At 50.5% G+C, this 26,428-nt stretch overlaps 10 protein-coding genes across 10 annotated transcripts; 7 read left to right on the top strand and 3 right to left on the bottom strand.

Annotated features, from left to right (window-relative positions):
* Positions 1 to 474: 474 nt before the first annotated feature.
* CABS01_05718 (2-isopropylmalate synthase) lies at positions 475 to 2,396 on the bottom strand (the record flags this gene model as incomplete). The annotated part of the gene is made up of 3 exons (XM_060539086.1): positions 475 to 576; positions 632 to 2,170; positions 2,229 to 2,396. Coding segments are annotated over 3 exons (1,809 nt in total), but the record flags the coding sequence as incomplete, so codon positions are not given.
* Positions 2,397 to 3,540: 1,144 nt separating this feature from the next.
* On the bottom strand, positions 3,541 to 5,041 carry CABS01_05717 (uncharacterized protein; the record flags this gene model as incomplete). Its single annotated transcript, XM_060539085.1, has 5 exons — positions 3,541 to 3,596; positions 3,660 to 4,143; positions 4,204 to 4,616; positions 4,701 to 4,834; positions 4,926 to 5,041. 5 exons carry the CDS (start codon positions 5,039 to 5,041, stop codon positions 3,541 to 3,543), a joined length of 1,203 nt encoding a protein of 400 aa, XP_060405347.1.
* Positions 5,042 to 5,794: 753 nt separating this feature from the next.
* On the top strand, positions 5,795 to 6,906 carry CABS01_05716 (uncharacterized protein; the record flags this gene model as incomplete). Its single annotated transcript, XM_060539084.1, has 2 exons — positions 5,795 to 5,804; positions 5,864 to 6,906. The coding sequence occupies 2 exons, from the start codon at positions 5,795 to 5,797 to the stop codon at positions 6,904 to 6,906; spliced, it is 1,053 nt and encodes a 350-aa protein (XP_060405346.1).
* Positions 6,907 to 7,710: 804 nt separating this feature from the next.
* Positions 7,711 to 9,314, top strand: CABS01_05715 (uncharacterized protein; the record flags this gene model as incomplete). The annotated part of the gene is made up of 2 exons (XM_060539083.1): positions 7,711 to 8,892; positions 8,979 to 9,314. 2 exons carry the CDS (start codon positions 7,711 to 7,713, stop codon positions 9,312 to 9,314), a joined length of 1,518 nt encoding a protein of 505 aa, XP_060405345.1.
* Positions 9,315 to 10,209: 895 nt separating this feature from the next.
* Positions 10,210 to 11,508, top strand: CABS01_05714 (uncharacterized protein; the record flags this gene model as incomplete). The annotated part of the gene is made up of 4 exons (XM_060539082.1): positions 10,210 to 10,318; positions 10,392 to 10,643; positions 10,723 to 11,033; positions 11,209 to 11,508. The coding sequence occupies 4 exons, from the start codon at positions 10,210 to 10,212 to the stop codon at positions 11,506 to 11,508; spliced, it is 972 nt and encodes a 323-aa protein (XP_060405344.1).
* Positions 11,509 to 12,616: 1,108 nt separating this feature from the next.
* On the top strand, positions 12,617 to 16,003 carry CABS01_05713 (3-isopropylmalate dehydratase large subunit 2; the record flags this gene model as incomplete). Its single annotated transcript, XM_060539081.1, has 8 exons — positions 12,617 to 12,707; positions 12,769 to 12,990; positions 13,096 to 13,295; positions 13,364 to 13,906; positions 14,034 to 14,574; positions 14,787 to 15,115; positions 15,221 to 15,398; positions 15,648 to 16,003. The coding sequence occupies 8 exons, from the start codon at positions 12,617 to 12,619 to the stop codon at positions 16,001 to 16,003; spliced, it is 2,460 nt and encodes an 819-aa protein (XP_060405343.1).
* A 1,333-nt stretch (positions 16,004 to 17,336) lies between these two features.
* Positions 17,337 to 18,781, bottom strand: CABS01_05712 (branched-chain-amino-acid aminotransferase; the record flags this gene model as incomplete). Its single annotated transcript, XM_060539080.1, has 3 exons — positions 17,337 to 17,627; positions 17,774 to 18,516; positions 18,661 to 18,781. 3 exons carry the CDS (start codon positions 18,779 to 18,781, stop codon positions 17,337 to 17,339), a joined length of 1,155 nt encoding a protein of 384 aa, XP_060405342.1.
* Positions 18,782 to 19,848: 1,067 nt separating this feature from the next.
* Positions 19,849 to 21,154, top strand: CABS01_05711 (3-isopropylmalate dehydrogenase; the record flags this gene model as incomplete). Its single annotated transcript, XM_060539079.1, has 4 exons — positions 19,849 to 19,902; positions 19,976 to 20,065; positions 20,132 to 20,227; positions 20,291 to 21,154. The coding sequence occupies 4 exons, from the start codon at positions 19,849 to 19,851 to the stop codon at positions 21,152 to 21,154; spliced, it is 1,104 nt and encodes a 367-aa protein (XP_060405341.1).
* Positions 21,155 to 22,488: 1,334 nt separating this feature from the next.
* CABS01_05710 (RTA1 domain-containing protein) lies at positions 22,489 to 23,519 on the top strand (the record flags this gene model as incomplete). The annotated part of the gene is made up of 3 exons (XM_060539078.1): positions 22,489 to 23,025; positions 23,100 to 23,420; positions 23,472 to 23,519. 3 exons carry the CDS (start codon positions 22,489 to 22,491, stop codon positions 23,517 to 23,519), a joined length of 906 nt encoding a protein of 301 aa, XP_060405340.1.
* A 785-nt stretch (positions 23,520 to 24,304) lies between these two features.
* Positions 24,305 to 26,268, top strand: CABS01_05709 (uncharacterized protein; the record flags this gene model as incomplete). The annotated part of the gene is made up of 5 exons (XM_060539077.1): positions 24,305 to 24,711; positions 24,814 to 25,451; positions 25,509 to 25,529; positions 25,585 to 26,043; positions 26,135 to 26,268. 5 exons carry the CDS (start codon positions 24,305 to 24,307, stop codon positions 26,266 to 26,268), a joined length of 1,659 nt encoding a protein of 552 aa, XP_060405339.1.
* Positions 26,269 to 26,428: the final 160 nt, after the last annotated feature.

Below are 26,428 nucleotides of genomic sequence, written 5' to 3'. Positions count from 1 at the left end.
CAAGGAGCACCTTGGGTCTGTTGTTTTATGCAGTTTGTTGCCAAATACGCACGCTTGGGTCTGGTGGTCTGATTATTTGTTCATGAGATTTCATTTCACTTGGCGAACTGGCTCAATCCACGTTCATTCCGTTAAATACGTATCATTTCTCTCAATTATCCGCAGAGTTATCCGACGAGGTCTATTGCTCAAAATCGCACATTGCTGGCATTTGTAACATGACATATGAACTGACGACTATGAGTCCTTTCAAAGTGATCATATCCGAGAGCTTTCAATTAACTTAGTACCTTAATCCCCCGTTTCATCCCGAACCGTTACGAGAATCACCAAACGCACACGCTTCCAAGATTACTAGCTCATTGTTCAGGTCGTGACTTTATGACATTCATCTTTATTTACAGGCAAGCACTTTATTTACCAGTACATCCGTGCAGGAGTTCAACTTCCTCATTATTAAACCTTTCAAAGCGCTTAAGCTGTTGCCGCTGTCTGGGTTACACTTGAGGCTGCGATTTTGGCCATAGTGTTTTGCTTCTTGAGCGGCAGGGTTGACAATTTGCGACGGTACATGTGCTATAACTGATGTTAGTGATAGAAAAAGACAAAGACGAAGTAGAGAATAACTTACCAATGACGCCGAAACAACCGCCATTGCCTGGGCATTCTCCTCGTTTTCATCGATGAAGTATCCCCATGTGGTCTTATCCTCCTCCACGCAGGTTGCCAGGACGCAGTACTTCCCATCGAACCGCTCAGACAGCTGCTGGGTATGATGAATTTTGGCCATGGCGTTAACGTCCTTCATGAAGTGCAAGCCCCTAACAACGGCGGAGGCAATGTCAGGTCCAGTTCCATCGATACGAATGGCGAAGCTGTCGGCAGGATTGATCATTCCGACAACAGTTTGCAATGTGCCATCGCTAGTAACAGAAATGTTGCCGATGTTGGAGGCACTATCGTACTTCTCACTTGGCGTAAGTGCGTAGCTGGCAATGAAGAGGTTGATAACCTCCTGGTGGGAGATCTCTCGCGCAAGGGCCTCGCACATCATCTGGACTCGGCCTCCAAAGTTGATCTGAAGCTCGACGGGTATGTCAAGGCCCCAACGCCTGTTGAGAATCCAGGTCGCAGCAGCCTTGCCGCTTTGTGAGTTAACCCGAATGATTGTGTCCAGAGGAATGCCCAAGTCTTCTGGATCGAGAGGGAGGTATGGAATGTCCCAAATCGGCCTAATTCCCTTCTCGGCGGCCTCGACTCGTTGCGCAATACCCTTTCGGATGATATTTTGATGGCTGCCACTGAATGCTTGAAGCGCAAACTCACCAGTATAAGGCATACGCTGAGACACGATCAAACCAGTGAGCTTCTCATACTTTCTCTTAATCTCGTAAAGTTTTGAAAAGTCGAGACCGGGGTGGATGCCGCGCGAGTACAAGTTAAGGGCCAGGGTGACGAGATCAACATTGCCAGCGCGCTCTCCGTTGCCGAACAGACATCCCTCGACCATGTCAGCACCTGCAAGCATGCCCAATTCAGCTGCAGCAACACCACATCCACGGTCGTTATGCGTGTGAATTGAGATAGAAATCTTTTCGGGGTCAGACAGAGAGGCTCGGAAGGTCTCGACTTGGTCTGCAAACACGTTTGGAGTAGCAACCTCGGTACTAGTGGCCAAAACCACGACCAAAGGGTCCTCCACAGTAGGCTCCCAGGCCTCTCTCACAGCCTCAGTGATCTGCACAGCGTAATCGTGGTCGGCTTCGTTGTAGGACTCGAGGCCAAAAGCCATGGTCCAGTCCGTTACAGCCGCCGATTCCGGGTCATCTTTGGTAATAGATCGCAGATATCGAACAGATCTAACAGCCTGCTCGAGTGCTCTCTCTCGTGTGAAGCCCTGGTATTTGAGCTGCTTGTCACTGACGCAGATATAAGTGCAAACGGACGCTCTTTTGGCGCCACGGAGAGCGGCGACGGTGCGAGCCAAGAAATCTTCTCGCGTAGGAGAAAGACCCCGCAGGCGTACAGTGTCAGGGACGATGTTGGGCGTCTCAATCAGACGTCTCGTAAAATCGAACTCGACTTGGGATGCGGCCGGAAAGCATACTTCGATTTCGGTGTAACCAATTTCAACGAGCATCTGGAAATATTCCCACTTTTGCTCAATGGTCTATGAAGAAAATTAGCCTCCCATAGGTTTGATTGCCAAATACATGCGTTAAACTTACCAAAGGGTTGATGAGAGATTGGTTGCCATCGCGCAAATCAGTTGAAAGCCAGACTGGAGGCTTCGTCAAAACCTGGTTGGGCCATTTTCGGTTTGGATTGTGGATTTGCTGGAATCCTGTGTACTTGGTGTGTGGGTCGGGAAGCCTATTTTTGCAATAGCTGTAAGTAAGCCAGCTATTACGGATGGCAAAGGGAATGCGCTGCAATTGGGGAGCACGTACATCTTGACCGGTTGTAATCTTCGGAGGATTGAAAATGGAATTAACACGACAAATCACAGCACAATATGACTAATGATGTTATAGGTTGTTAATCAGATTATCAGTTGAGATGCTCACACCCTGGATGTGTTTTTGGTCCCACTGGCACTTTAAGGTATATGTATCAATCAGCTTGATCTGGCGGGAAATGCCCTATGTTCTAGACGCGGGTCTATCATCCGAGCTTCTTACCAAAGGAAAAGAAAGTTCTTGACTATGCAGCTGTGACATTGCATAACGTGGGCTTTTACCTGGGGCGGCAACGTGGCAGTGACACAGCGGTCTTCATGCTTGGTCTGTGTTTGCAACAAGGGCCCAAGTCTCGGCCCAACTTCAAGGGGTCCAAACGACTAGGTTCCCAGCGCGTCAATCGACATGTTGGGAATACCATCGGTCAGCAAGCCCCCGCCCCCGGATCAGGACGGGAAGTCAGACGCACCTGTTGTCAGTTTTAGAAACCGAATCTCATGTTTGGCTCACACATTCAACGTCGGTCGGTACAAGACACAGACATGGAAGTCAGAAATGCTGACCGGGCAGGTAGCAACAAGCGCTTTTATCGATTTCTACGCAACTTCAAGCCTCGAGGAAATACGCATACAACCACCTCTTTTTCTCTATTTTTCTTCCTCTCAATCGTGATCTAGCGGGTTTCGGCGTCCAGGAATTGGATACCAAAGAATTTGGAAGATTGATCCGTAAACGGTAATGCTTCATTACACCACATGATCTCCATTACTGAGTTCATGTATCTATGTTGCAACTTCATGTCTACTGAGATCGACTTGATCTAGTGCGGGCTCAGAATGAAGCAGGTTTGCCGGGTGAGATGATCAAAGTAAGTAGCACCTACTTTGCCAAGGTTTGGATACATTTAGCTTAGATTATGCTTATCTTCCATCATGGATCGCTGGGTTCAGACAAGGTGCTAGAAGACTCAAACCAACTAATTCCTTAAAACTCAAATCAAAGCAAGTTCAAACACTACAATAGAATAACGTTTCGCACCCTAGTTTTCTCTACCCACATCGTTATGTCTACAGATAATTTCTCATGAAGTTCCAAGAACCTTCTTCAGAGCCTCGATAATCACGTCAATCTCCTCTACTAAATACGAGAAGACAGGTCAGCTCTCTGGATCATCCAGAAGGGTTGAAGACCGTAACTCACCGGTGTTGTAGTGCACCAAACTCACTCGGACAACGCCATCTTCGCCGAGACCGAGGATTTTCTCGGCCAGCCGCTTTGAGAAGAAATGACCCCACCGAATCCCAGCAATGGATTGGGCCTCGACTCCCTCTACGACGCTTTGAGATGATTTTCCCTTTACGGTAAAACTCACAGTGGGAACCCGGGTTGAAGCTGCAGAAGAAACGTCGCCTCGAATGGATACATCAGGCCGCGACTTCAGAAACTCGAGAAGATGCTTCTGCAAGACTTCTTCGTGCTGAGCAAACTCAGCCCAGGTCTGCTTTGGGTTATCTCCGAAATATGCCACCAGCGGCATGACCGCTTGTGTGAGCTCGTAGCTAGCCGCAGCCAGCTCAAGCTTGTCCATCAAAGTTCCAGACGGATTGAAGTAGTGTCCGAGTGACTGGAGCTGCTCCTGTGCCTTGAAGGATCCGTATAGCAAAGATATGTGCGGACCGTATACCTTTGAGTTGTACACAGTCAGTTTGTCCCGCACAGTTGGTTTCCTCATAGAATCGCTTACCTTGTACCATGAAAACGCATAGAAATCAGCCCCAATCTCCTTTACATCAATCGCACGGTGCGGCGCATAAGCAACCCCGTCGACACAGAGCAGGGCCCCCGGGACTTCGTGCACAACATCTGCAAATGCCTTGATATCATGAATGCTTCCCAGGATGTTACTGGCGTGTGTACAAGCTACAAAACGAGTCTTCGGTGTCAAGAGGTTCCGAAGTGCCACCACATCGAGTTTGGGGTTTGAGTGATCAGAAGGCGCCCACCACTTCACCGTTGCGCCCGCGAGAGTTGCATAGTGGAGCCAAGGGTCAATGTTAGACTCATGGTCAACTTCGGAAAGAATAACTTCATCACCAGCCTTCAACTTTAGAGCTGCTGCAAGGTTACGGAAAGCTTGAGTTGTTGATGGTGCAATTACTAATACGGAGTGTAAGTACATGTGACCATGGATGTTGGGCCCTTCCCTTTGAATCTGGGCGTGGGGTGATGGGTGACCCTTACCGATTTCACCGACATCGGCATTAACGTAATCGGCGGCAACTTTGTACGCCTTGTCGAAAGTCTCCGTTGAGATCTTGGAGGTTTTGTAGCTTGCCCCCAGTTGCACGTTGTTGTTCACGAGATATTCCGAGATGCTGTTCTTTGATGTCAGTAAATGAGGTAGCTTCAGTGTTGCCCACCGTGCCTGATCCCCAAGAGAATTATGTTTGACCGGCTCTTTCTTACCTCTTTGCGACTGTGCCAAGCACTTGACTTCCACCAGCGTTGTCGCCAAAGATCTGGTTTTTTGCCAAAGCTGGGAACTGAGCCCTAGCCTTCTCAACTGAAAATGTTGAAGCCATCGTGGTAGTCTAGTCTTTGAACAAGACTCACTTTCCTTACACTAAGATACGTATAACTCAGTCGTAGATCCTCATACCTCTTGAATCCAGTATTTTCCGCGATGTCGGTTGATGATATGAGCCAGTGTTCAACCCCACATTCAGATTCCACGATGGACTCAGGTAGAGAGGACGTTGCCTCAGAACACGCATTGACCGCCTCCCTTCATATGCAAGGTCATAATCATCCATGCTGGGTCGCAGAGAGCGCATAAGCGACGTCATAATGACCAAGACACCCAACGACAGTCACTGGATAAAACCTGCATAAACTTTACCTACTTCCATCCATGCTCTCCATATTCTAGATTCTTGAGACAGTGCAGGACGAAACATGGTCATGATGCTGACAAAGTGCGGGGTGTCGCTGGCATCAATGAGGCCCTCAGAGCTCCACTAGTTGAGTTTTTGGGAGAGCCTGAGTTAAGTTTAATCAGATCTCCAAGAGGGGTCCAATAATCATGTAGAGACAGCAACGACACCGCATATTCTTAGTCCTTATCGTGCATTATCTTATCAATAAGAATTACTATAACTGGGTCAGAACTCTCAAGAGCAGACACGAGGAGAGGTACACACGATCGTGCAGACTGCAAACTCCAATTCCAACCCCAGCTGGTCATCACTCATTTGATCACCGCATAGGCCGTAGTCAATCTCAACCATACTTTGTCAAGAGATCTCCGGACAAATTCTCTGTCAAGCAATCTGAAGATGGAACACGGTATGGAATCCAGATCGACCCGCCTTTATCCCGATGCCTGTAACTGACTGCTCATCAAGTCGTTGAAATCGGGGGCGTCCGCGTTCGGATCACACCTGTCGACGAAAATCCGAAGACAGCTGTTGCATTCCAGGATCTCGTTGGGCAGCTGCAGCTGACTACGGCTCTCGCCAGGATCCCTCGACCAATTTCTGAGGCCCGTCGCCGTGTTCAAATACTTGTGTCAGTCGACTTTGATGCGGTGTCGGGCTGGATGGGCACAGGGCAGCATCCCAACAACTGCCTAGCCGACTTCTCATCGGGCATCTTCGCAGGCCGAGTTGGCGTAGGCCGCCTTCTGGGTCTCTTTCACCGTATCGGCGTCTCCGACAAGGTAACATGGTTCATACCAGGTCACTCTATGGAAACGTTCCCAGCGGAGACGAAATGTATCGTAGACTCAGGCGCGGAGATTGCACTTCATGGCTATTGCCACGAAGACTGCACCAAGCTTGATACGAAGCAAGAGGAAGATGTCCTGGACAAGTGTATTGCCCTTGCCGAGTCTTTGACTGGGAAGCGCCCTGTCGGATTCCGAGCTCCTTTGTACCGAATCCGCCATGAGACGATTTCTCTATTGGAGAAAAAGGGGTTTCTTTATGACACCTCACTCAGCGGCCACGACTCACAGTTGTACCCTCTCGACCGAGGCTTTTCTCTCACCCCAGTCGACTATTCTAAGCCAGCACATACATGGATGCAGCCCTCTGTCCAGCCGCAATCTACCGGCATTGTTGAAATCCCTGCCAACTGGTACATGGAAGACATGACCCCCCTCCAGTTTTGGCCCAACGTCGAGAATTCTCACGGCTTTGTGTCGGTTCAGACGATCGAGAAGATGTGGAAAGACCGCTTTACCTGGTTGTGGAGCCATGGCGCTGACGGAAATGGTCCCGGTGACTTCGTCTTCCCCTTGGTCCTCCATCCTGATACCTCAGGCATGGCACATATCGCAGGAGCCATCGAGGATGTGCTACTCTGGCTGAAAAGCTGGGGGTCACAGGTGGAATTCGTCACATACGAGACAGCAGCAAGGTCATATGTGGAGCAAAAGGGTAATTAGTGCAAGGTAGACCTCGTTCCCATAACATAATGCCGTACACGAGATAGACCTTCGTCTTCATGCCCACATGCTAAATACGATCATTTGAGTATCAGATTACTATTGCTTGTCAAGTGATCTTGAGGCAACAGGATCGGTGTCAATTATGAGTCTAAGTCTTTTTAATTCTGTAGGAATATGATCCATCATAGCAAGACTTATCGTGGCGCCCATCTTCTGCACCTAATGTATCGTGAAGATTGTCTGAGGCCAATCTTCCTAAGTCGTAGTCTCCGAGATTGCTGTATCTAACAGGTATTTGCAGAATAACAAGTACTCAAGTATCTAGCTGATACAACCTTCATGCGTTACTTAAGATGCCGAGAAATTCGTTCTTAAGGTAGTTTTTGCAGCGCAATGATGCGTCCGTCCCAGCTATGTTGGGTACAATGTTTCTTGCGGTGACGCGGAAAACCTCCGACGTAACCTCATGAAAACAACTGCCATAGCCACAAGCCCTGCCGTCTGACGAATTATCACCAACATCAGGAGTCGCTTATGCGAGTCTCCGCTAGCAATGCAAAGTCAGCGGACGTTTGGGGCCCATACAACATGCCTGTACTGTCACACCATCTGTAGTAAACAGCATCATGGAGGCTGCAATCGACAAAGACGATCGTCACGGCTAGTGAAATCCTCTGGAGAAGGGATAGATGGCGCCTACAAGTATTCGTCAGCCACGTTCCTGTTCAAACAAAAATCTATGGATGAGCATCCTACAGAGACAACAACTCCTATCCTCCTAGCCTTTTTGATACGAGCACCATGACCAATATTATCAATTTCCAGATCTTTTCTCGCTATATCGGCTTATTTGCCTTAGTCTTGACTATTTCCGGTCTCGCTTTCGTACTATGGCGAGTGGCAAAATACCGGCATATTCCAGGCCCCTGGCCATGCCGAATTTCTCATCACTATGTTGCATTGTTCGAATTGATTCGTCAAAGGCCTCAGGCCATCGCAAAATGGCATCGGAAATATGGCCCTTTCGTGCTTATTGCACCAGGAGAAGTGTCAATCTCCGACGTTACGGCTATGCGAGACCTTTACAGCAGTTCCAAGAGGAACCCCAAGAGCGATTACTTTGACCACTTCATTTATCACGGAGAGCGGTCAATATTTGCCGAGAAGCCGTATGAAGAGCACAAGGCGAAGAGAGGATTGTCTTCGGCGTTCTACCAGGCAACTTCCATCTACAAGTCAGAGATACAACAGCCTCTCCGGCAAAAGGCGCTTGGAGTCCGAGAGACACTTGAAAGACATTCCAAGCTCGAGCAAATCATCGATGTATTTCCCGTCATCAACCACTACGCATGGGACAACATCACCGCGTTGGTTTACGGACCAAGGCACTGCTCTCATGCTGTGCAAGGAGACTACACAGATCGCGACATTCTTGCCAGGCTCAAGAACACCGAGATGTGGAACTCTCTCAAGTTCAATCTACCTTTCGCCCACAACATAATGGAAAAGGCCGTTTCCATGTACACTGGCTCATCCAAATTCCTCTCGGCGGAGCGAGACCTCGATGTTTGGGCCATGCAGCGCCTGGCTTACTCACTTTCTGATCCAAAGTCATCGTCTGACTGGTCGCTTATTCGCCTCATTCAAGATCTCCGACTTGCTGGTCGTGATATTTCTGATGACTACGTGGCATGCGAGGTGATCGATAACCTCCACGCGGCTCAGGCTACCGTCACTGTTGCCTTGACGTATGTGGTCTACCACCTGAGCCGGAACCCTGACTGGCAAGCCAAGGTTCGAGCTGAGATTGAGGCGCTACCGCGGGAAGATGACGGCCTCCCAGTCTGGCAGTTACTCGACAAAGCCCCTATTCTAGAAGCATGCATAAGAGAGTCATATCGGATCAATCCAGTTTCTAGTGGGCGAGCCGAGCGTATATTGGCCAAGGGCACCCGATACGGCGATGTTTACATTCCCCCATACGTAAGTTGCCGGTTGCACTCCCGCTGCCATAGAACCCAAGCCAGTATTCTACACGCCGTTCTAACATTTACCCATGTAAAAACTAGACCGTTGCATCCGCTTCGACCATTGCGTTGCACCTGGACCCGTCAGTCTTTCCCGAGCCGCTGGAATTCAACCCAAGGCGGTGGTTAGACGTCAAGCCTGAAGGCTTGTTAAGACTGGAGCGGTCTTTCATCCCATTTGGGTATGGTGCCCGTCTATGCCTGGGCAAAGCATTTGCAACTCTCCAGGTGAAGATGTTGATATCTGCTGTTCTTCTCACGTTCGAGACTGCATTGGACGATCCAAGTCGTATTATGGAACAATGGGGAACACAGGATGCTTTGCCGAAGGGGCTTAACTGTAAACTCCGTTTCCGAAAGAGACAGGATGTTTCATGAGCAGAGCCGGTGTTTAGTCGGATGAACCGGTAGCATCGGGACCTGACAGGTTGTCAAGAGATGGGACATGGAAAATGGTCCCGGTGGGGGAGGATCATTTTTAGTGAGTAGCATAGTACCACAAAAAACGAACGGGAACATTCGTAAACGGCTCGACCAAGAAACTTTCTCAAAGTGTCTTGACATTGCATCGCCAGCAGACCACAAAGGGTCTGGTTTGAGAGCGTTACGCCTAGGCTCAGCATTATTAAGGAGCTGCTGATCTTGGACACCTTGGCTGACTCGCTTTCCCCCAGTAGGAAAGAAACGTGCTTCCTTCGTGGTCTGACAATCAAACGTTCAAACCCTATATGTATTGGCATGCCTAGACCGAGCATGGAGGTGCGGCCGTTTGCGCGCTTCGGCGCGGGGAATAATGTCCGCAGTTGATCCCACGCGGAGCCCTTCCGTTGCATTTTCCCCGGGATCTCGGCACCGGGGTCGCTATGCTGGCACTAGGATTTGATGCGAGAATCCTTCCCCCTTCCCCTGGAAGCTTGTGGGACTCGCCGGCGGTGTGGATACAAACGCCTCAGCCTCGGTAGCACCGACACTGCCTTGGCGAAAGTTTAAGGTGCAGGAGGATTTCGAGAGACCCAGGTTGTTGAATAGTGTCACGGAAGGACGGGCTTTACTCCATGACGTGCTGCCGATATTCATAGTGTTCCTGCCCGCTGCGGCCCGTCTTGAGGCCTGTCTGTCTCTGGTGTGTCTGATGCGGTTAAGAAATACTTCTGCAGCTTCCTGCAAGTTCAGCGCTTGACTGCATTCCGTACTCTTTTAGTCTTTATTTTCTTCGCTATACGGACCGAGTGCAGGTTGTGCTCTGAGTAGTTTATTTACAGTTGCCGCCACCATGAACACCATGAGCTGCGAGGGTGACATGAGGTCTCTTTTGATGGCCCTTACAGTCAACCCGGCCGAGCGGAGGAGAACACAAAACCGACTGGCAAAGCGAAAGTCCCGTATGCAACCTCAAAACCAACATACCTTACCCTGCCTACACCCTCACTTCACTATCTTTACCCTCACTCCCAGCCCAGCCCAGTCCAGCACATGCCACAGCACATGCCAGAGCACATGCCACAACATCATCAGTTATCATCCATCCAATAGAGAAGAAACGTTTAGAAACCAACAAGTCGAGTTATTCTAGGAGCCAAGGGAAAGAGTGCCGCAGCAGCCGCTTCAGCAACGAGCCATGTCGCGTCATCATCCACAGCAACATCAGCAACAACGACGAGGAGGTCAAGAAGCGCTTCTTCTTCACCCCCAACGGTCACAGCAAGTGTGCTTACGCGTCTTTACGGTACCATTGTCACGAGAGTCTGGGCTAATGAGATTCTGCAGGACCTCACATACACCGCAGCACTTGCCGATCCGTTCGGTTCACTTCAGACCCCGCCGCATGAGTCGACCCAAGACTTTGGGCAGGCAGCAGTAATTTTCCCTGCTTCGGAAATGGGAGTGTCTGGAGAAGCTGCTCCACGGACGCTGCAACGAAACGCCGTCACTGATGACCTTGACGCGAGCTCATATTCGGCTGGAATCCCCCACAACTTGAACACTGTCGAATTCATCGAGCCGTGGACATTAGACGCCAGCATGACACTCATGACACCGAACAGCAGACACGAAGACATGTCAGACCTTTCAACAGAAGATATCCTCACATTAGGGGTAAGTTTGTATATCTCACTTCGTCCCACCATCACTTCCTTAAGAGCACAGATGAGGATTTCTTATATAAGTACTCATCCGGAATCTCTCACATTTCATTTTTCTGCCCTAAATCTCAGCAACGATCAAAAGCTCCATTACTTTGCACGTCCATTTGCTGACAATATGGGGAAAGTTTGCGAGACCAACTCAAGGAAGCCCTTTGCACATTGCAGCAACACACGGCCACATCAATGTGGCTAAAACGCTGATCCTCCACGGTTCGGATGTCAATGCCGCGGATAAAGCTGGGCTGGCCCCAATTCACTACGCGACGCAAAACAACCAAGGTCCCATGGTGACCATGCTTGCGGAGCATGGAGCTGACGTCGACTTCTTGGACCCGGACGGTTGCACGCCTCTCTACAGAGCGGCAGAAAGTGGGAACAAAGCAATGGTTGAGCGTTTACTGCGACATGGAGCGAAGCTGAGCTAGGAAGTAACAGAAACGGAAACAAACAACTGTGGCACGGAGTCAGAGTAGCATGGGAAACGGAGGAGTATTGTCAAATTGGGTGGTTATCTAAGTTTGCTGGTGTAGAATAGGCCTGTTATCAAACATGTTCACAAATCAATATCATTCTATACGTGTTACTCAACCCACTTCTCATGTAGTGCCGAATTGCAAGGTGACCCATGTGTGCCAAAATCCGGGTCGTTCTGATGCCTGTGCTTCTCAGTCAGCCTCAACCGTATCTTGAACGTTACACACGCCCAGGTCGCCAAAAAGACAAGACATCGAAGTCATGTTTAACTTTTTCTGCCCATGTAAAGAAGCTCGTATTGTGGAGCAAGGCATGCCGTGAACCCGTCTTAGTTCTCACGAGTAATTCAGGAGATGTGCGATTTCAGTCTCTTGGCCAAGCAAGCAGAGCCAAACTATCAAATCAGCACATGGGATTCTTCGCATAGCCATCTAGCCCAGCTCGGTAGATACACGGACTCCGGATGAACGCATGGAACGATTGATGTCTTTCGATCATTCGAAGTGGTTGAGCTTACAGAGCAACTCACTAAACAGAGGAGGGCGCCCGAAGACGGAACTTCTCTGTGGGGCCGGCCACTGCAGCATCGGAGCCAGAATGATTTCATCCCCCCCTGCAGCCATGGCTTTTCAAACATGCTGACGATGCAGCGTCTGTCACAACAACGTGTCTGGTTTGGATACGACTGGAATAGAACACTTTTGAAATATGAGAAGCAGTGAAGTCACATACACCTGTCGTAGACATTGAGATTGACGAGCTGTTTAGACGCTGCACAGACGCCCGCACGGATGGATCATGGGATGACTTTGCGTCCAATCTGACCTTCGCTTTTCCAGCTGACGAGACATTCCCAGCGCCAGGTGAATGACAGAATTAAAAATCAATGGTAATTTGAATTCAATCTTGAAGCTCATGATAACCTTATTATATCTATTAAAGAAGCCTTGGGCCAGGTTTGTGTCTTGGTCGCCCATTCTACCGTCGGAGTAATACACAGCATCTACAAGATTCAATCAAAGGTTGCACATCGTTCATTGCTGAATACTTCACACAAGCATGGCGGAACAGAGCTTCAACGAGCAGCTCCTGCAGCTGTTGGCTGCAACACGAGATCTCCACTTGAAAGACGAGCGGACACCTAACGGTGGTAAGTATCCAAATGTCCATATCCCCTGTTCATCGCTAGACAGACCTGATATCCAGATTAGGAACGTCGGATGTAGAGACTGAAAGCTCCGAGCACCCTCTAGTTGTTCTTTCTGCCTTGGCAGCTAGACTGCAGCGAGATGGCAAGGAGAAAGAGGCGAAAACAATTCTGCAGGTCGTCAGCATCGCCACGGCGTCCCCCGACTACGGCGGTATGGGGTTGACCTGGACCGGGGAGCCAAGCGCAACGGACCGCAGCGAGCTGATTCTGCTCACATCAGCATGTAAGCATACTTCCTTTCCTTTTCTGTGCCGCGAACTTCCAGCCCACCCCTGGCCTTGCCGCTTTTATTGAATGATAACTGATCGGGACCGAATTCCTTCACCAGGGCTCGAGAGTCTGAATTCCAGCGATCGACGGGGGGGACCGATCGTTCCCCTAGTAAGCCGGCCTGCCAGCCGCCGCCCCATGAATGTTACAGAGAAGATATTTGCTCTGCATGACGTGACTCGCACAGGATGGGTCCGAACAGGGGATACGATTAGAGTTTCTGTCGACTGGATCATGGCTAGCGAGGCTAGCTGGCATGTATGTTTACACTTTACCCTCACCTCTAAATCCTCACAGGCTTGGATGGCTTGCTGACGTTGAACTAGGGCATGCTTCAAGTCTACAACAAGCTAGGAGACCCTGGAATCTTTTCGAATTCCAACTTCTGGCTGGCTGGCGATCATGTGGTTGATCCAAGGCTGATGGATACGCCCCTTGTGCAGAAGCTGGTTGGCGAGATGGACTTTGCTCGTAAGAAGTTCAAGATGACACAGTTCCAGGGCAATAATTACACCATCATGCACACCGAGTTCTACCGTGAGCGGGCCCAACCAGGCCAAATCATCATTGGCTCGGATTCGCACACGTGTAGCTCTGGGGCCGACGGTTGTCTTGCGATTGGACTGGGTGCAACCGAGGTCACGATGGCTCTGGTTACTGGAGAGATCTGGTTCAAAGTTCCCGAGGTCGTCGAGATCCACCTTGTGGGTAAGCCCCAGCGCGGAGTCGGAGGTAAAGATATTATCCTCTATATTCTTCAGCAGCTCAAACGGAATACGGTGGCTGCGGATCGGGTAGTTGAGTATACGGGCCCCGGGTGCCGATGGTTGAGTTCTGACGCCCGCTTTGCCATTGCAAACATGACTACCGTAAGCAATTGCCTTTGTTTTTACCCTTTTTGCTCTCACTGGTTCGATTCCTCTTTATCCCGCCGGCACGGCATGCAGACCCTTGGCACTTTGCACGAAGTTTCAGGGTTGCTAACCTCGACATCAGGAGTTTGGTGGCATCACAGGGATATTTGTTCCCGACGAAGTCACTAAGGACTTTATCGATGCCCGTAAAACAGCCCATCACAGGACCGCATCGTACTACTTCAAGCCCGACGAAGGATGCTCCTATGCGGAGTCACATACTATCGACGTCTCTCTGGTCGAGCCCTTTGTGGCCAAGTACCCGAGCCCCGATGATGTAGTGCCGGTGTCTGATGTGGCAGGTACTCACCTTGATGGTGTCTTCATCGGTGCTTGCACAACAGCGGAGGAGGATCTTGTCATGGGCGCGCTTGTGCTGCAGGCTGGCCTGGACGCGGGAAGGAAGCCGGTGGCCCGAGGAGAGCGCCGAGTTGTCCCCGGAAGCCGCCCCATCGCCGACTACCTTCGAAAGACAGGCCTCGCAGACATTTACGAGAGAGCGGGCTTCATCATTGGCATCCCTGGATGCAGCTACTGTGTGGGAATGGGCGCTGACATGGCCAAACCTGGGGAAGTCTGGCTCAGCAGTCAGAACCGCAATTTCGAGAACCGTATGGGCAAGGGTAAGTCTCGTGGGATACACTCACGATCGTTCTTATTTCCCTGCCTGTCTCTTTTTGGCCAAAACTGCCCGCAGATATGCCCCGTTTCCAGGTGGACCCGCGAGCAGTTTTGTGATATTGCACCAGAAACCCCTCTCAAGACCCTCTCGAGACCCAAACTCAGCTGAGAAAGTGCAACGCTGGACAATGTAAGCTAATAACTGGCATGACAGGGGCTATCGGCAGTTTGGCGTCCGCTGCAACGGTGGCTGCGTCGTCTTTTGACATGGCTGTCACTTCTCCACAAGATCTTATTGACCTCATCCCAGCGGATCGATGGGCCGCCGTCAAGGGTAAAGGGTCCCTTGCCGATGGTATCCTCAGCCAACCGCAATGGGTGGAGCCACCAGGCCAAGATGCCGAAGAGGATGCGAAGGACGTCGCGGAGGACCAGGAACCCAGCCCGTCCGGCGAGGAAGCGGCCGCCGATCAGGCTAAGCCCGGCTCCGGGACCATTAGGAGTAAGATCTTCCGTCTAGGAGATTTTGTTGACACCGATGCGGTAAGCCACCTTTCCCTTGTTTTGCTTCTGATTCGCGAATCGCACATGAAGCCAGCAAAAGAGACGCACAAGAAACAATGTTCTAACGGGCCGTCCCGCAAATAGCTTGCGCCTGCACAATACCTTCTCACATCCAAGAACAACGAGGAGCTCGGCACTCATTGCCTCGAGTTCACCAACCCGGAATTCCGGCAGCTCGTTAAGGAAGGTCACAAAGTCATTGTTGCTGGCGATGCGTTTGGCTGTGGATCTAGTCGTCAAGAGGCTGTGCAAGCTTTACTAGGTGCGTCGGAGTCTCATTCCCTCAATCCTTTGCATCTTACTTTGCACATATGCCCCCTCGCTCTCGGCGATTCTTACCGCCGCATTGTCCGTCAATGAGTTTGTCCGCCGGCAGAAATGACTCTCCGAAGTGATCATCATCATCATCATCATCATCATCATCATCATCATCATCATCATCACCATCCTTCGTTCCTTCGTGCCGTTCCTTCGCTCGTAATGGTGGGCTGACCAGACATTACTGTATTAGGCGTCGGTGTCGAATGTGTGATTGCAAAGGCATTCGCGTTCATTTACAGCCGAAACCAGCCGTCCTTGGGTCTGTGGGGCTTCACCATCGACGATCCCTTGTTTTACGAGAAGGCGCAGACAGGAACCAACATTGAGATCGACCTGGATCGCAACGTGCTGACTGTCGACGGCGAGACATTCGAATTTCAGTTGTCCGTGCTCGAGAAGAAACTGACCAAGATGGGCGGCATGACAAATGCCTTCAACCAATTTGGCAAACGCATCTACGACGTCTTGACGGGTCGCAAAGCCTCACAGGGCGGTGTCGCAAAGGAACTCAAGGCTAAACCTGCCCGAGATGTCATGGCATGGTGATCATGCACATGTGGGCTCTACGGATGGTGGAAGGGGCTGGATTTATGCAGGGTCTCGACCCGTAGTTCAGCAGGGCATGGAGTTGAACAGGCCGTAGTCGTCCCATATCTAGGTACTTAGTGTACGGAGTAATAGAGTGTAAGCGTATACCGTACGGGTATCAGTATGGCCTCCAAGCTTTTGCGCGCGCGCTACGTCTTCGGTGACTGTCAATGATTTCGGTGCTTGTGTGTTGGCAGCTTGGCAATGTAAGCCCAATCCTGAATATTGTTTTCCGAAGTTTTCATGTAGGTCTAGGCGCGACTATTGACATTGGACAGCGACGACCTCGGTGTAGAAACCCTTGGAAAGCTAATTTCGGGGTCCAGGTCCATATCCAAAAGACCCTTACACCATCTTTGGTCAGCAGTAGCTGCAGTGGCTGCAGGCTACATCAGTAGGAGCCAGGGCAGACCTTAAAGGCCTAGAATGGCTGTTACTGGGGTTCAGACGGGGAAGCCGGGGCCAAATTCTGGCCATGCTGCATGTTCCGTATGGCATTTCTGGATCGCAAGCAGCTGTGGTACGATGTAGGCGGGTGACTGACTCGAGCGAATACAACGGCTGTTCATCGGAAACTATATCCCACATCGCCAATACCTGAAGTAGTGTAGCAAAGGTATGTCTTTCTGCAAGCGAGGCAAACTGCGAAACAGCGGCCGAAGATGTGATCGCATCGTATCCATGGTAGAATGATTGGCCTAAGTCATGTCTGTAGAGGAGCATTGCAACGCTTGGCTACCTGCTCTAGAACCGACATTCTAGTTAGCTTGCCCGAGTTTAGTGGATTGACTGACTCAACGACTAGGATACTCTTCCTGGGTAATGTTTGCGCTGTCACTCGAAATCATTAGAACACAATTATAGATGCAACGTGGGATAGCTGTAATACTTCAAGTCTCCAAGACCCCCGCAAAATGAACACGCCCGTAGCTCGAGCATCTTACTCGTGGATCCATCTCCTGAAATCACGATATATTACGGATACCCAGTCCCCTATTGATTCCACCAGGAGTCAACACGGAGCACGCCTTGGTAGGTTTCAAGGGGATGCCCACCGGCCCGGTTTTTAAGAAACGAAAGCACACAGCAAAGCTCCATACGTATTCGTACTGCGTATTTGAGCGGAATAACCCTGATGGGCTTGGGAAAGCAATCTATCTTGAGCAATGCGCAACTCTATCCATCTCCGCCCACTGGCCACAGTTGGAGTCTATCCGCTTTGTATGATACCTACAAATCCAAAAACAAAAAACGTGAGTCGTTCACCGTCTCAAGACCTCGGTACCGAAAGTTACTCCGGAGACTTCACTGACCCAGTGTTGGTGATCCGCTCAATGTCATTGCGCAAAGCTACGCCATCGAGTTCTTCCACCCAACCCCACGGCTCTTTATACAGGCCCCGCTTGATTCCTTGCAACCTGTCTGTCAACCTGGCATAAGCGGATTGCGGAGACTGCGCATCGACGGTAAACGCGAACCGCTCGCCAGTCGACTCGCGCTCAATGGCGCTTACGGGCACCAGCGATGATGCGGTGCCGACGGTGTAGACCTCAGAAAAGTCGCCAAGATCAGTGAACGGGATCTAAAGCCATGGCGCCGGGACATTATTAGCGGTAATCTCCCATAAAACTCAAAGACTTCCGCCGAGATCTCGGTCCTCCCCCACATGGAACGTTGAGGGAGCAGTTGGCTCATGGTGGTGGATCAAACGAGGAACTCAAAACTTACGGGACGCTTCTCAACCTTCCATCCAAGTTCCTGGGCAATTTGTCCCACGCTGTCCACTGTGATACTTGGGAGGATATGCTCGTCTTTGGGAATGACCATCGTAGGCGGAGCTCCAGTCTCCGCAGATTCTGCCTTGATTCCAATAAAGCCGCTAGCAGAGAACTCGTGGATGAAGGACTGCGTCTCGGCGTCTAGGTGGAGCGTCAAGCCGTAACCTTGCTTTCGTGCCCGTCCCATTATCGGAATGGTGGGCCCGTAATTCCCACCGACTTTGAAGGCGCCGGTGCCTTTCGGCGCCGTACGGTCGAATCCCTCCACAACTAACGCTCTGAGGCCCGTTGCCCCATACAACAGCCCGACCGGCGTGACCAAGACGGCGAACGTGTACTCCTCCGCCGTGTACATGTTCATAGTCGGGCTGCTTGCAAAGACGACTGGACGCACATACATGGAGCACCCACCCTCGAACGGAGGTACAAAATCGCTGTTGAGTTGAACGGCCAACCGCACCGATTTGGCAAACAAGTCGGCCGGGACGGCCGGAATGTCAACGGCAGCGGCAGACCGCGCGAACCGGGCCGCATGGCTCGCTAGCCGGAAAAGCTGGACGCTACCTGACTCGCTGCGAAAGACGCGTAGCCCCTCAAAGGCCTGCTGCCCGTAATTAAGCGCTGGGGACAGGCCGTGAACTTTTAGGTAAGGCTCCTGTACCCAGCGCGGTTGGCTCCAAGTGCCGGACTTGACTGTAAATGTGCATTCGATGTGGCCGTTTACTAAGCACTGTTATCACCACCCATCCAACCCAAAAGCTCGTTTAACGGGTGTCATCGGTTGCACCATGTTGGCTGACATCAGACCATAGTGACCCCATTCACAAATGGACTGACCTTGAAAAGGCGTAAAGCCGATCTTGCTCCATTCTACGTCCGTCTTCGGCTGACGAACTCCGAAGAGGATCTCGCTCTCGCTCTCGCCAGGCGCTGAAGAGTATGCGGGAATAGAACCCATGGTAGCAGATGTTTCGCAAGAAAAAAGAGAATTGTGGTGCCGACAGCCGGTAGAACAAGTCACTACAGAAAAGTTGTAGTGATAGAATGACAGCTTAATTCACCAATGGGAGTTAACCAAAGTGACGATAGCCCTCATTTGAATCACGCTCGAATACGGCTCTATTGTACTGCAATGCTTGGTTCCGGGAACGAGACGCTAATTACGTTAATCCGCACTCTCAAGTTGGTTATCTTCAACAGCTGACTGTCAGCGTCTGACCACAATCTCTAGCTTGAGCATTTGCCGCTTGACCATACAGCTGTGGAAGTCTTGCAACGCGTTGTCCGGCATATCGGGAACGGCACTATCTGTAGTAGCAGTTCTCTAGCCATAGTATCTCATTGAGCCCGTCTCCAATCTTAACTGGCTGTGCCGTATGCAAAGTCCCTTGACTGTACGCGCTGCTCCGTGGTTCCGTTGGGGACGGCTGTGTGGGCCTGGGGATTTAAACTTTCTCGGGGGTTTTGTGACACGGTCACACGGAGGATGCCTATAATCAGTATTGTCTTGCCGCCGAGTTCCGATTGACTGAATCGAAGGGGGTTATGTTGGGGCGCCAGGGCCAAAAGACTAATGGACCCTTGTTTCTTCGTTGGAATATCGTAAGACGGTCGACTAGCCGGGACCAGGGCCATATGCAAGGTCAGCAAAATCATCATACTCGCAGGGCGGGTGAGCCCCTGATCTTCGGATAGATTCGCATTCCCGTCACATCCTCAGCCTGAATGCACAGTCTTCTCTCTCTGTCACTGGAACTGCTTACTTCCAATGCATTGTCCGGCAGGCAAGCAGCGTCAACATCATGAACCCTCAAGTTTTGTCCGGCCGAGCTCGGCTCGAAGGAAACAATTGCAAAACCAAGCATGAGAATGGACAAATTCAATTGGGAGCCATGTGTATACTTGAAGAAGAAAAACTCGATCTAGATCTCATTTACGAAGATTCAGCAGTTCTGTGCAATTCTGTTCAATCGCTTTTCCATCTAACTTCTCAGCCAAACCACCGAGAAATTTTAATTTGTCAAAATGTCTGCTACGTTCAAGATCGTTGTTTTTGGTGGAGATTACGCTGGGCCAGAGGTATGCTCAACTTCCCCAGTTCACCCACACACCCTTTGAGGCGGATGAGTCCAGTCATTAATCATAAATGCAGGTCATGTCTGAGGGGCTCAAGGTCCTTCATGAAGTCGCCCTCCGCCACCCCGAAATCAGGTTCAACCTAACGCATCACCCCATAGGCGGAGTATGTCGACATCGAAGTTTCTGCCAAACCGCGTATTGTTACGCTTTCTAACCCTTTTTGTTACAGGCATCATTTGATCTCCACGGAAAGCCGATCCTTCCCGAAGCTCTTCAAGATGCAAAGGAGGCCGATGCAATCCTTCTAGGCGCAGTCGGTGGCCCTGTAAGACACCCATGCCGGTACCGCCTTCGACAAACCGCCTTGCTGACCACATGAGCTCCAAAGAAATGGGCTGGACAGGTTCCATCCGTTGAAGCCGCGAGTCTCGGAACTCTGCGCCGCGAACTAGATGCATTCGGCAACCTGCGTCCGATCAATTTCCCCGCCCCGTCCCTAGTTGACACGTCGCCAATGAAAGCCGAAATTTGCAGAGGCACTGACATTCTCATCGTTCGCGAGCTTACTGGTGGTATTTATTTTGGGCACCGAGAGCGCGGCGATCTCATTGCCAAAGATACGGACCAGTACACCTATGAAGAGGTTGCAAGAGCGGCGCGGTTGGCTGGCAACCTGGCTAGGTTAACAACACCGCCTAAGCCCGTCATCAGCCTTGACAAAGCAAATGTGCTCGCAGCTTGCGGCAGCTTCTGGCGTCGCGTCGTCACCGAAATCTTGAGCAAAGAGTTCCCCGATGTCCGTTTCGAGCACCAGCTTGTGGACAGTGCCGCCATGACTCTGGCCTGCAACCCGACCAAGCTCAACGGCATCGTGTTGACGAGCAACCTATTTGGTGACATCATTAGTGATCAAGGAAGCGCCATTGCTGGCAGCATTGGTCTTCTCCCCAGCGCTAGTTTGCGAGGTATCCCACCGCAATCCGGCAGCAGCATGATCAAAGGCTTGTATGAGCCAGTTCATGGATCCGCGCCAGACATCGCCGGGAAGCAGTTGGTCAATCCTGTTGGCATGATCCTTTCTGTTGCCATGATGTTCCGTTACTCTCTCAACATGCCCGAAGCATCTGATCTTATCTGCAAGGCTGTTAGCGATGCGATTGAGTCTGGTATCCGGACTTCGGACTTGGGGGGAACGGCGACAACAAGCCAATTCGGCGATGCGGTGGTCAAAATCATTTCTCAACTTCCTTGAGAGGGGGGAGAGGCACATTAGTTGTAAGCCAAGGGGTATGGCTAGCGCCAAGAACTCTTAGACATGGATGCGAGTATTGCAATACAGGATTCATAGACTACTTTACAGAAAGAGGCGAAGGCATGGCAGGGTAGAAATAATCTCCCCGGCGGTTATATTGCAATATTGATATTACCTGAAATACACACCATCTGAAAGATCTGACACTTTTGGCTCTATCTTTAAAACCACGTAAGGGAACACTGAGTCTCTTTTGTATTGTCAGGAGCTGACTTCGATGATCGGGTCTTAGACGATGATTCCACGGTTGGTACACAGAATCGGAGAAAGGCTTTTTTAGGTCAACAAACACAGGTTGGCGTTATCAAGAGACGGAGTAACCGCCCAGCCAAAGTCCGCTTTCTTGTAAGAATCAACTTGAACCAATGGCTCGTCAAAGCTTCTTCTGTAAAAAGAAGCATTGTCACCACAAAAGCTCAAAAAGTCGCTAACCGTCGTCACATTTCAGACCCCTTACCCCTGTTGCACACGTTTCTCGTGTTGGTTGGATAGTGGTCTGTTACAACTAGACCCGCTTAGAAGTGACCCCGGAGGATCAATGGAGGGTCGATCATGCCGAGTCGCCGGCGGTGCTGTAGGGAGGACGCGTCATTTGCGAGACACAGAGGTCGACCAACTTGCTTTCCCTCTAGGCACCAGCCTTGGCACCCTAAACTCTCGGAACGTAGTCAATGCCGCTTTGAGATAGTCTCTCAGTGCCCAGCATCTTTAAGTTGGATATCGAAGCCAACTTGAAGGATTGGTTTGACAAAGTCGTCAATAATATCTAGTGGAAAAACAGCCGATCCACATTTTCTAGACACAACGATCACCAGATCAGACGTCCTCCTATGTTTGCTCGCTGTAAAGACTAGTATTTGTTCATCCTCATCTTTCTCTTCTTATTTTCCTTTGGCACTACCGAAGCAAGCGTAATGTTCCCAACACCAACGCTGATAATTCGGGACGATGGCGATGATGATCCTCCGAGAACAGACTGCACGAGTGCGGTGCCGGGACCGAATGGAGCGGTTCCTTGGGACGCCTGCAATTCAAATTACAACTTCCATCCCGAATTGACACCTGCGATTGCAACAGCTTCGATATTTGGTGTTCTGACTTTAGTTCATCTTATCGAAGCGATATGGTACCGAAAGGTATGATGATACATCCGAGACTCCCCTTGAAGTCTTCCTCTGTTTCCACCAAGAGCAATGCCATCCATCGGAATAAGTTAGTGAGGAGTATAAGTACTTACATCAATCACCGGACAGCCTTTCACATGGACAGTTCTTATGGCGGCAAGCTGGGAAATGGGTGCATTCATTCTTCACGCATATGGCTCGCAAGATCAACAAGCCCAGGGGTACGCCACAGGCCATCAGGTGTTATTCCTGTTGGCTCCTGTATGGCTCAACGCCTTTGTTTACATGACATTTGCGCGAATGGTTTACTTCTTCCGACCAGGCGGGGAGCCTCGAGTTTGCTACATTCCAGCAAGATGGCTCGGACGCATCTTCGTCGTTGCCGACATCGCCACATTCATCGTGCAGGCCACGGGAGGTGTCATGGCTGGCCCAACAGTAGAGCCTACTACAAGGGCAAAGGGGGTCAAGATCTACATCATCGGCATGGGTGTTCAAGAGGGCTTCATTGTGGTTTTCTTGATGTTGATGGCTCGCTTCCATTATCGTGCTCTACAAATGAACAGGGAAGATATGTACGGACTGGAAGGCGGGTCGTACGACCGCGAGGATGAAGAAGGCTACATGCCACGACGGAACTGGAAAGCCCTTCAGTTTGCACTTTATGCAGCTTTGCTTGCAATCACGGTTAGTCCTACCCTCATCCTGCCCTCTACGATGCCTTTGAACGCAGTTTGACTGACGGCTATTGGCACGCCAAGGCCCGGATCATCTTCCGTCTCGTCGAGTTTACCGGAGGCATGACTCCTGAAGAGAACCCAATACCTTTCACAGAAGCATACGCATATGCCCTAGACGCCTTCCCCATGATGTTGGCATTGCTTATTCTCGCCGTCATACATCCTGGTCGAGTCCTTCAGGGTACGAATAGCGAGTTCCCCAGGAAAGGATGCCGACAGAAGCGTAAGGAGAAGAAGGAGAAAAAGGCGGTAAGAAAGGCAGCTAAGGTGGAGCGCAAGGCAGCCAAGGAGGAGAAGAATCGAATCAAGAACGACCGGAAAAAGATGAAGACATATGGAGAGGTACCTGATGCAGAACCGGATAGCTATGGGATGGGGCTGATTGATGGGCAGAACCACGAGCCCATGCGATATGCAGACTACGCTAGGTACGCAAGATGAGTGATGAACCCAAGAAGTTATGGCAGGACTCGATTATTCACATTTATCAGATAATCAACACCTCTATGTACATGTACTCATGTTTGCAAGGCTGTCTGCTGTCTTTTCGCCTTTTCCACGACACTTTTATCCGCTGCTCGTCTATACCACCCAAGGAACACAGCTCCTTACCACGTAAATAGACTGGCCCCAATGCTCAACGCCGCTTCACTGAGAGAATTAGACCTGACTCACCCGAGTCTGCCAGCGAGACAATTAATCTACCCCAAGAACGTCGCTTTCAAGAACACACCGTGGTCCGCTTATTCATGAGAGCCGTTACTGTTGCTCACTAAGAATACCGCCACCGCATTTAGAATGAATCTTTCTTCAGTTACCTTCGCTCTCTCTTACGACTTGGCACTCTCCTTACACCATTGAATGCAACGTAGGCTATCCATGTCGGCGTCAGGTTCCAGACTTCTTACGAATACACGTCGTAGCTGACATTGCATATGTATAATGGATCCTGATCCTGGCATGTTGAGAAGACCCAAGGAGGGGGCACCCCCGGTGGATCTGCCAACGCTTTTGAGTTTTGTCTGTGCATGCATGTCATCCCGAATTTTGGGAATGACACGAGAAGTAGACAACGTGTTGATGCGAGGAACTGATCATGGCTTGAAGTTTTGCATTCTCACGCAATAGCTTTCGGAGACCTCCAGGTCGACGCTGATGCACAGTCAGCGGAAGAGAATGATGATTTTCAGAATATGTCAACATGTGCCTAAATAAACAGGACTATCATGTCAAGAAGTCAGTCAGAGGTCATCGAAGACTGGGTCAAGACACCGATACCACCCAAGACCGCCGACATGCCTTTCCTGATACTCGACTCGGCGCTGCCATTCGTGGCTATCCTGTTGCTTCTTGGAGTCTTCTTGTTCCAACTTGTGTACCGAACTTTCACAGGAGGTCTTTCGAAAGTCCCCTCCGCTCACTGGACTTGCTCTTTCAGTCCCATTTGGATTCTTTGGCAGCGCTACCATGGGAAGGAATTGAAAGCTGTTCTCGCAGCTCATAAAAGACTGGGCAAGATTGTACGAGTCGCGCCGCAAGAGATCAGCATTAGCGACTATGAGACTGGTGTTCGTCAAGTCTACAACGCCGGGTTCGAAAAACCGGGATACTTCGATTTCTTCCAATACTATGGGTAAGTGTTAGCATCAATTCCGACGATTGCTCAATCCCACTCTCACAGTTCTGATACCCCCAAGTTGTGGCAGTTTCACTTACTAACCTACTTGTGTTTTAGACAGCGGAACTCTTTTGCCAGCCGGAGCCGAGCAGACCATGCCGCATGCCGCCGACGGGTCTCCTCGTCTTACTCCAAGACGACACTCTTTGCCTCCGAGACGCTGAGCAAAGTAACTCACAGCATCATGTACCAACGTCTCATCCCAGTCCTCCAACATCACTCTGCACACGGACAACCGGTAGAGCTTCTGAGACTCTGTTATGCCTCAGGGTTGGACATGCTCAACTGTTACATTTTGGGTCTTTCCAGCGGACCCGACTTTACTCGAAACCCTGAGTTGACAGAGATGTGGCTGGAGCACTACGAGAACAGATACAGTCCTCAGGGTTTCTGGCTTCAGGAACTCCCCAAACTCTATCACGGGCTTCGTAAGATCGGACTCGATGTGATGCCTCGTAAGCACTATGAGTCGACCGAGTGGATCGAGAACTGGATGTTGGAGCATTGCGACAAGTCTGAGGCAATGTATCGACGCATGCAGAACGGCGAGCAGCCTCCTGCGGAAGACATCCCAGTTGTGTACAATCAACTACGAAAGGCTATGTCTAACTTGAAAGACGGCAAATTCCTCGATATGCAGGCGTCGGAAGAGTTGTCTAGAATCTCTATCGCCAGTGAAATTTTTGATCACATGTGTAAGGTAACCGAACTCCTTCAATGATCTGTCACTAACGAATCTCTGTCTATTGTAGCCGGCGCTCGCGAGGTTTTTGGTAAGTTTCTGGAATTTCACTCAAGCTACTTTTACCTGCTAATCTGACTAATCAGGCCTCGTTCTTGCCTACGCGGTTTACTATCTTGCTCAGAATCCAGCTCAGCAAGAAATGTTGAAGCATGCGGTTGCGGGACTCGGAATGCACGTGAATCAAGTCGGTCACAGTGACGCTAATAGTCTGCCTTCGCCTCAAACAATTGAGTCGATCGCATATCTGCAGGCTGTCATCAAGGAGTCTCTGCGCATGAGACCCAACAGCACCCCGCTACCACGCATCACACCTCACGATAAATCTGTGAGCATCTCGGGAGTCGACGGTATTCCAGCGGGCACTCGGGTCAACTGCTTCCAATGGTTTTTGCACCGGAACCCTGAAATGTGGACACAGCCAAACGCCTGGGTTCCTGAACGCTGGCTGGACCCGAATGGCGCAGAAAGGACCGATATGCCTCCTCTCTGGGCCTTCGTCACCGGTCCGAGGGCTTGTATAGGAACACAACTGACGTACTATCGTAAGTCATCTCTCCATGTGGCAAACATATATGCATCCTCGCTCTGCGATAGGTATCGATGATTCCCAGGAAGATGCTAACTCGACCTCAGTGTTCGGATACATTTTGGCTGGTCTGTTCTCCAATTTCAGTGTCCAAATCGCCCGCCCTGAGACCTACGGTCGCCACACACCAGGATCTCTAGAAGACGAACTCTTTGTCTTAATGACACCGATTGCTGCATAAACTGAGGGAGGAGTCGTAGTTTGATGCACTTCCCTCTACCAAGGGCTAGTACCTAGGAATGGTTTCGCATATGTGGTTGGCTACTTGTCGCATGTTTTCCTTGACGCAATTTGGTTTCAGAATAGTTGAAGATGGCTAGTTGTACAGGATCTGTCGTATT

This window comes from Colletotrichum abscissum, assembly GCF_030869225.1.
Source record: "Colletotrichum abscissum strain IMI 504890 chromosome Unknown Scaffold_11.1, whole genome shotgun sequence".
NCBI lineage: Eukaryota > Fungi > Ascomycota > Sordariomycetes > Glomerellales > Glomerellaceae > Colletotrichum > Colletotrichum abscissum.
The sequence above is the reverse complement of the archived record's forward strand: the minus strand, read 5'-3'. Positions and strand labels throughout refer to the sequence as shown.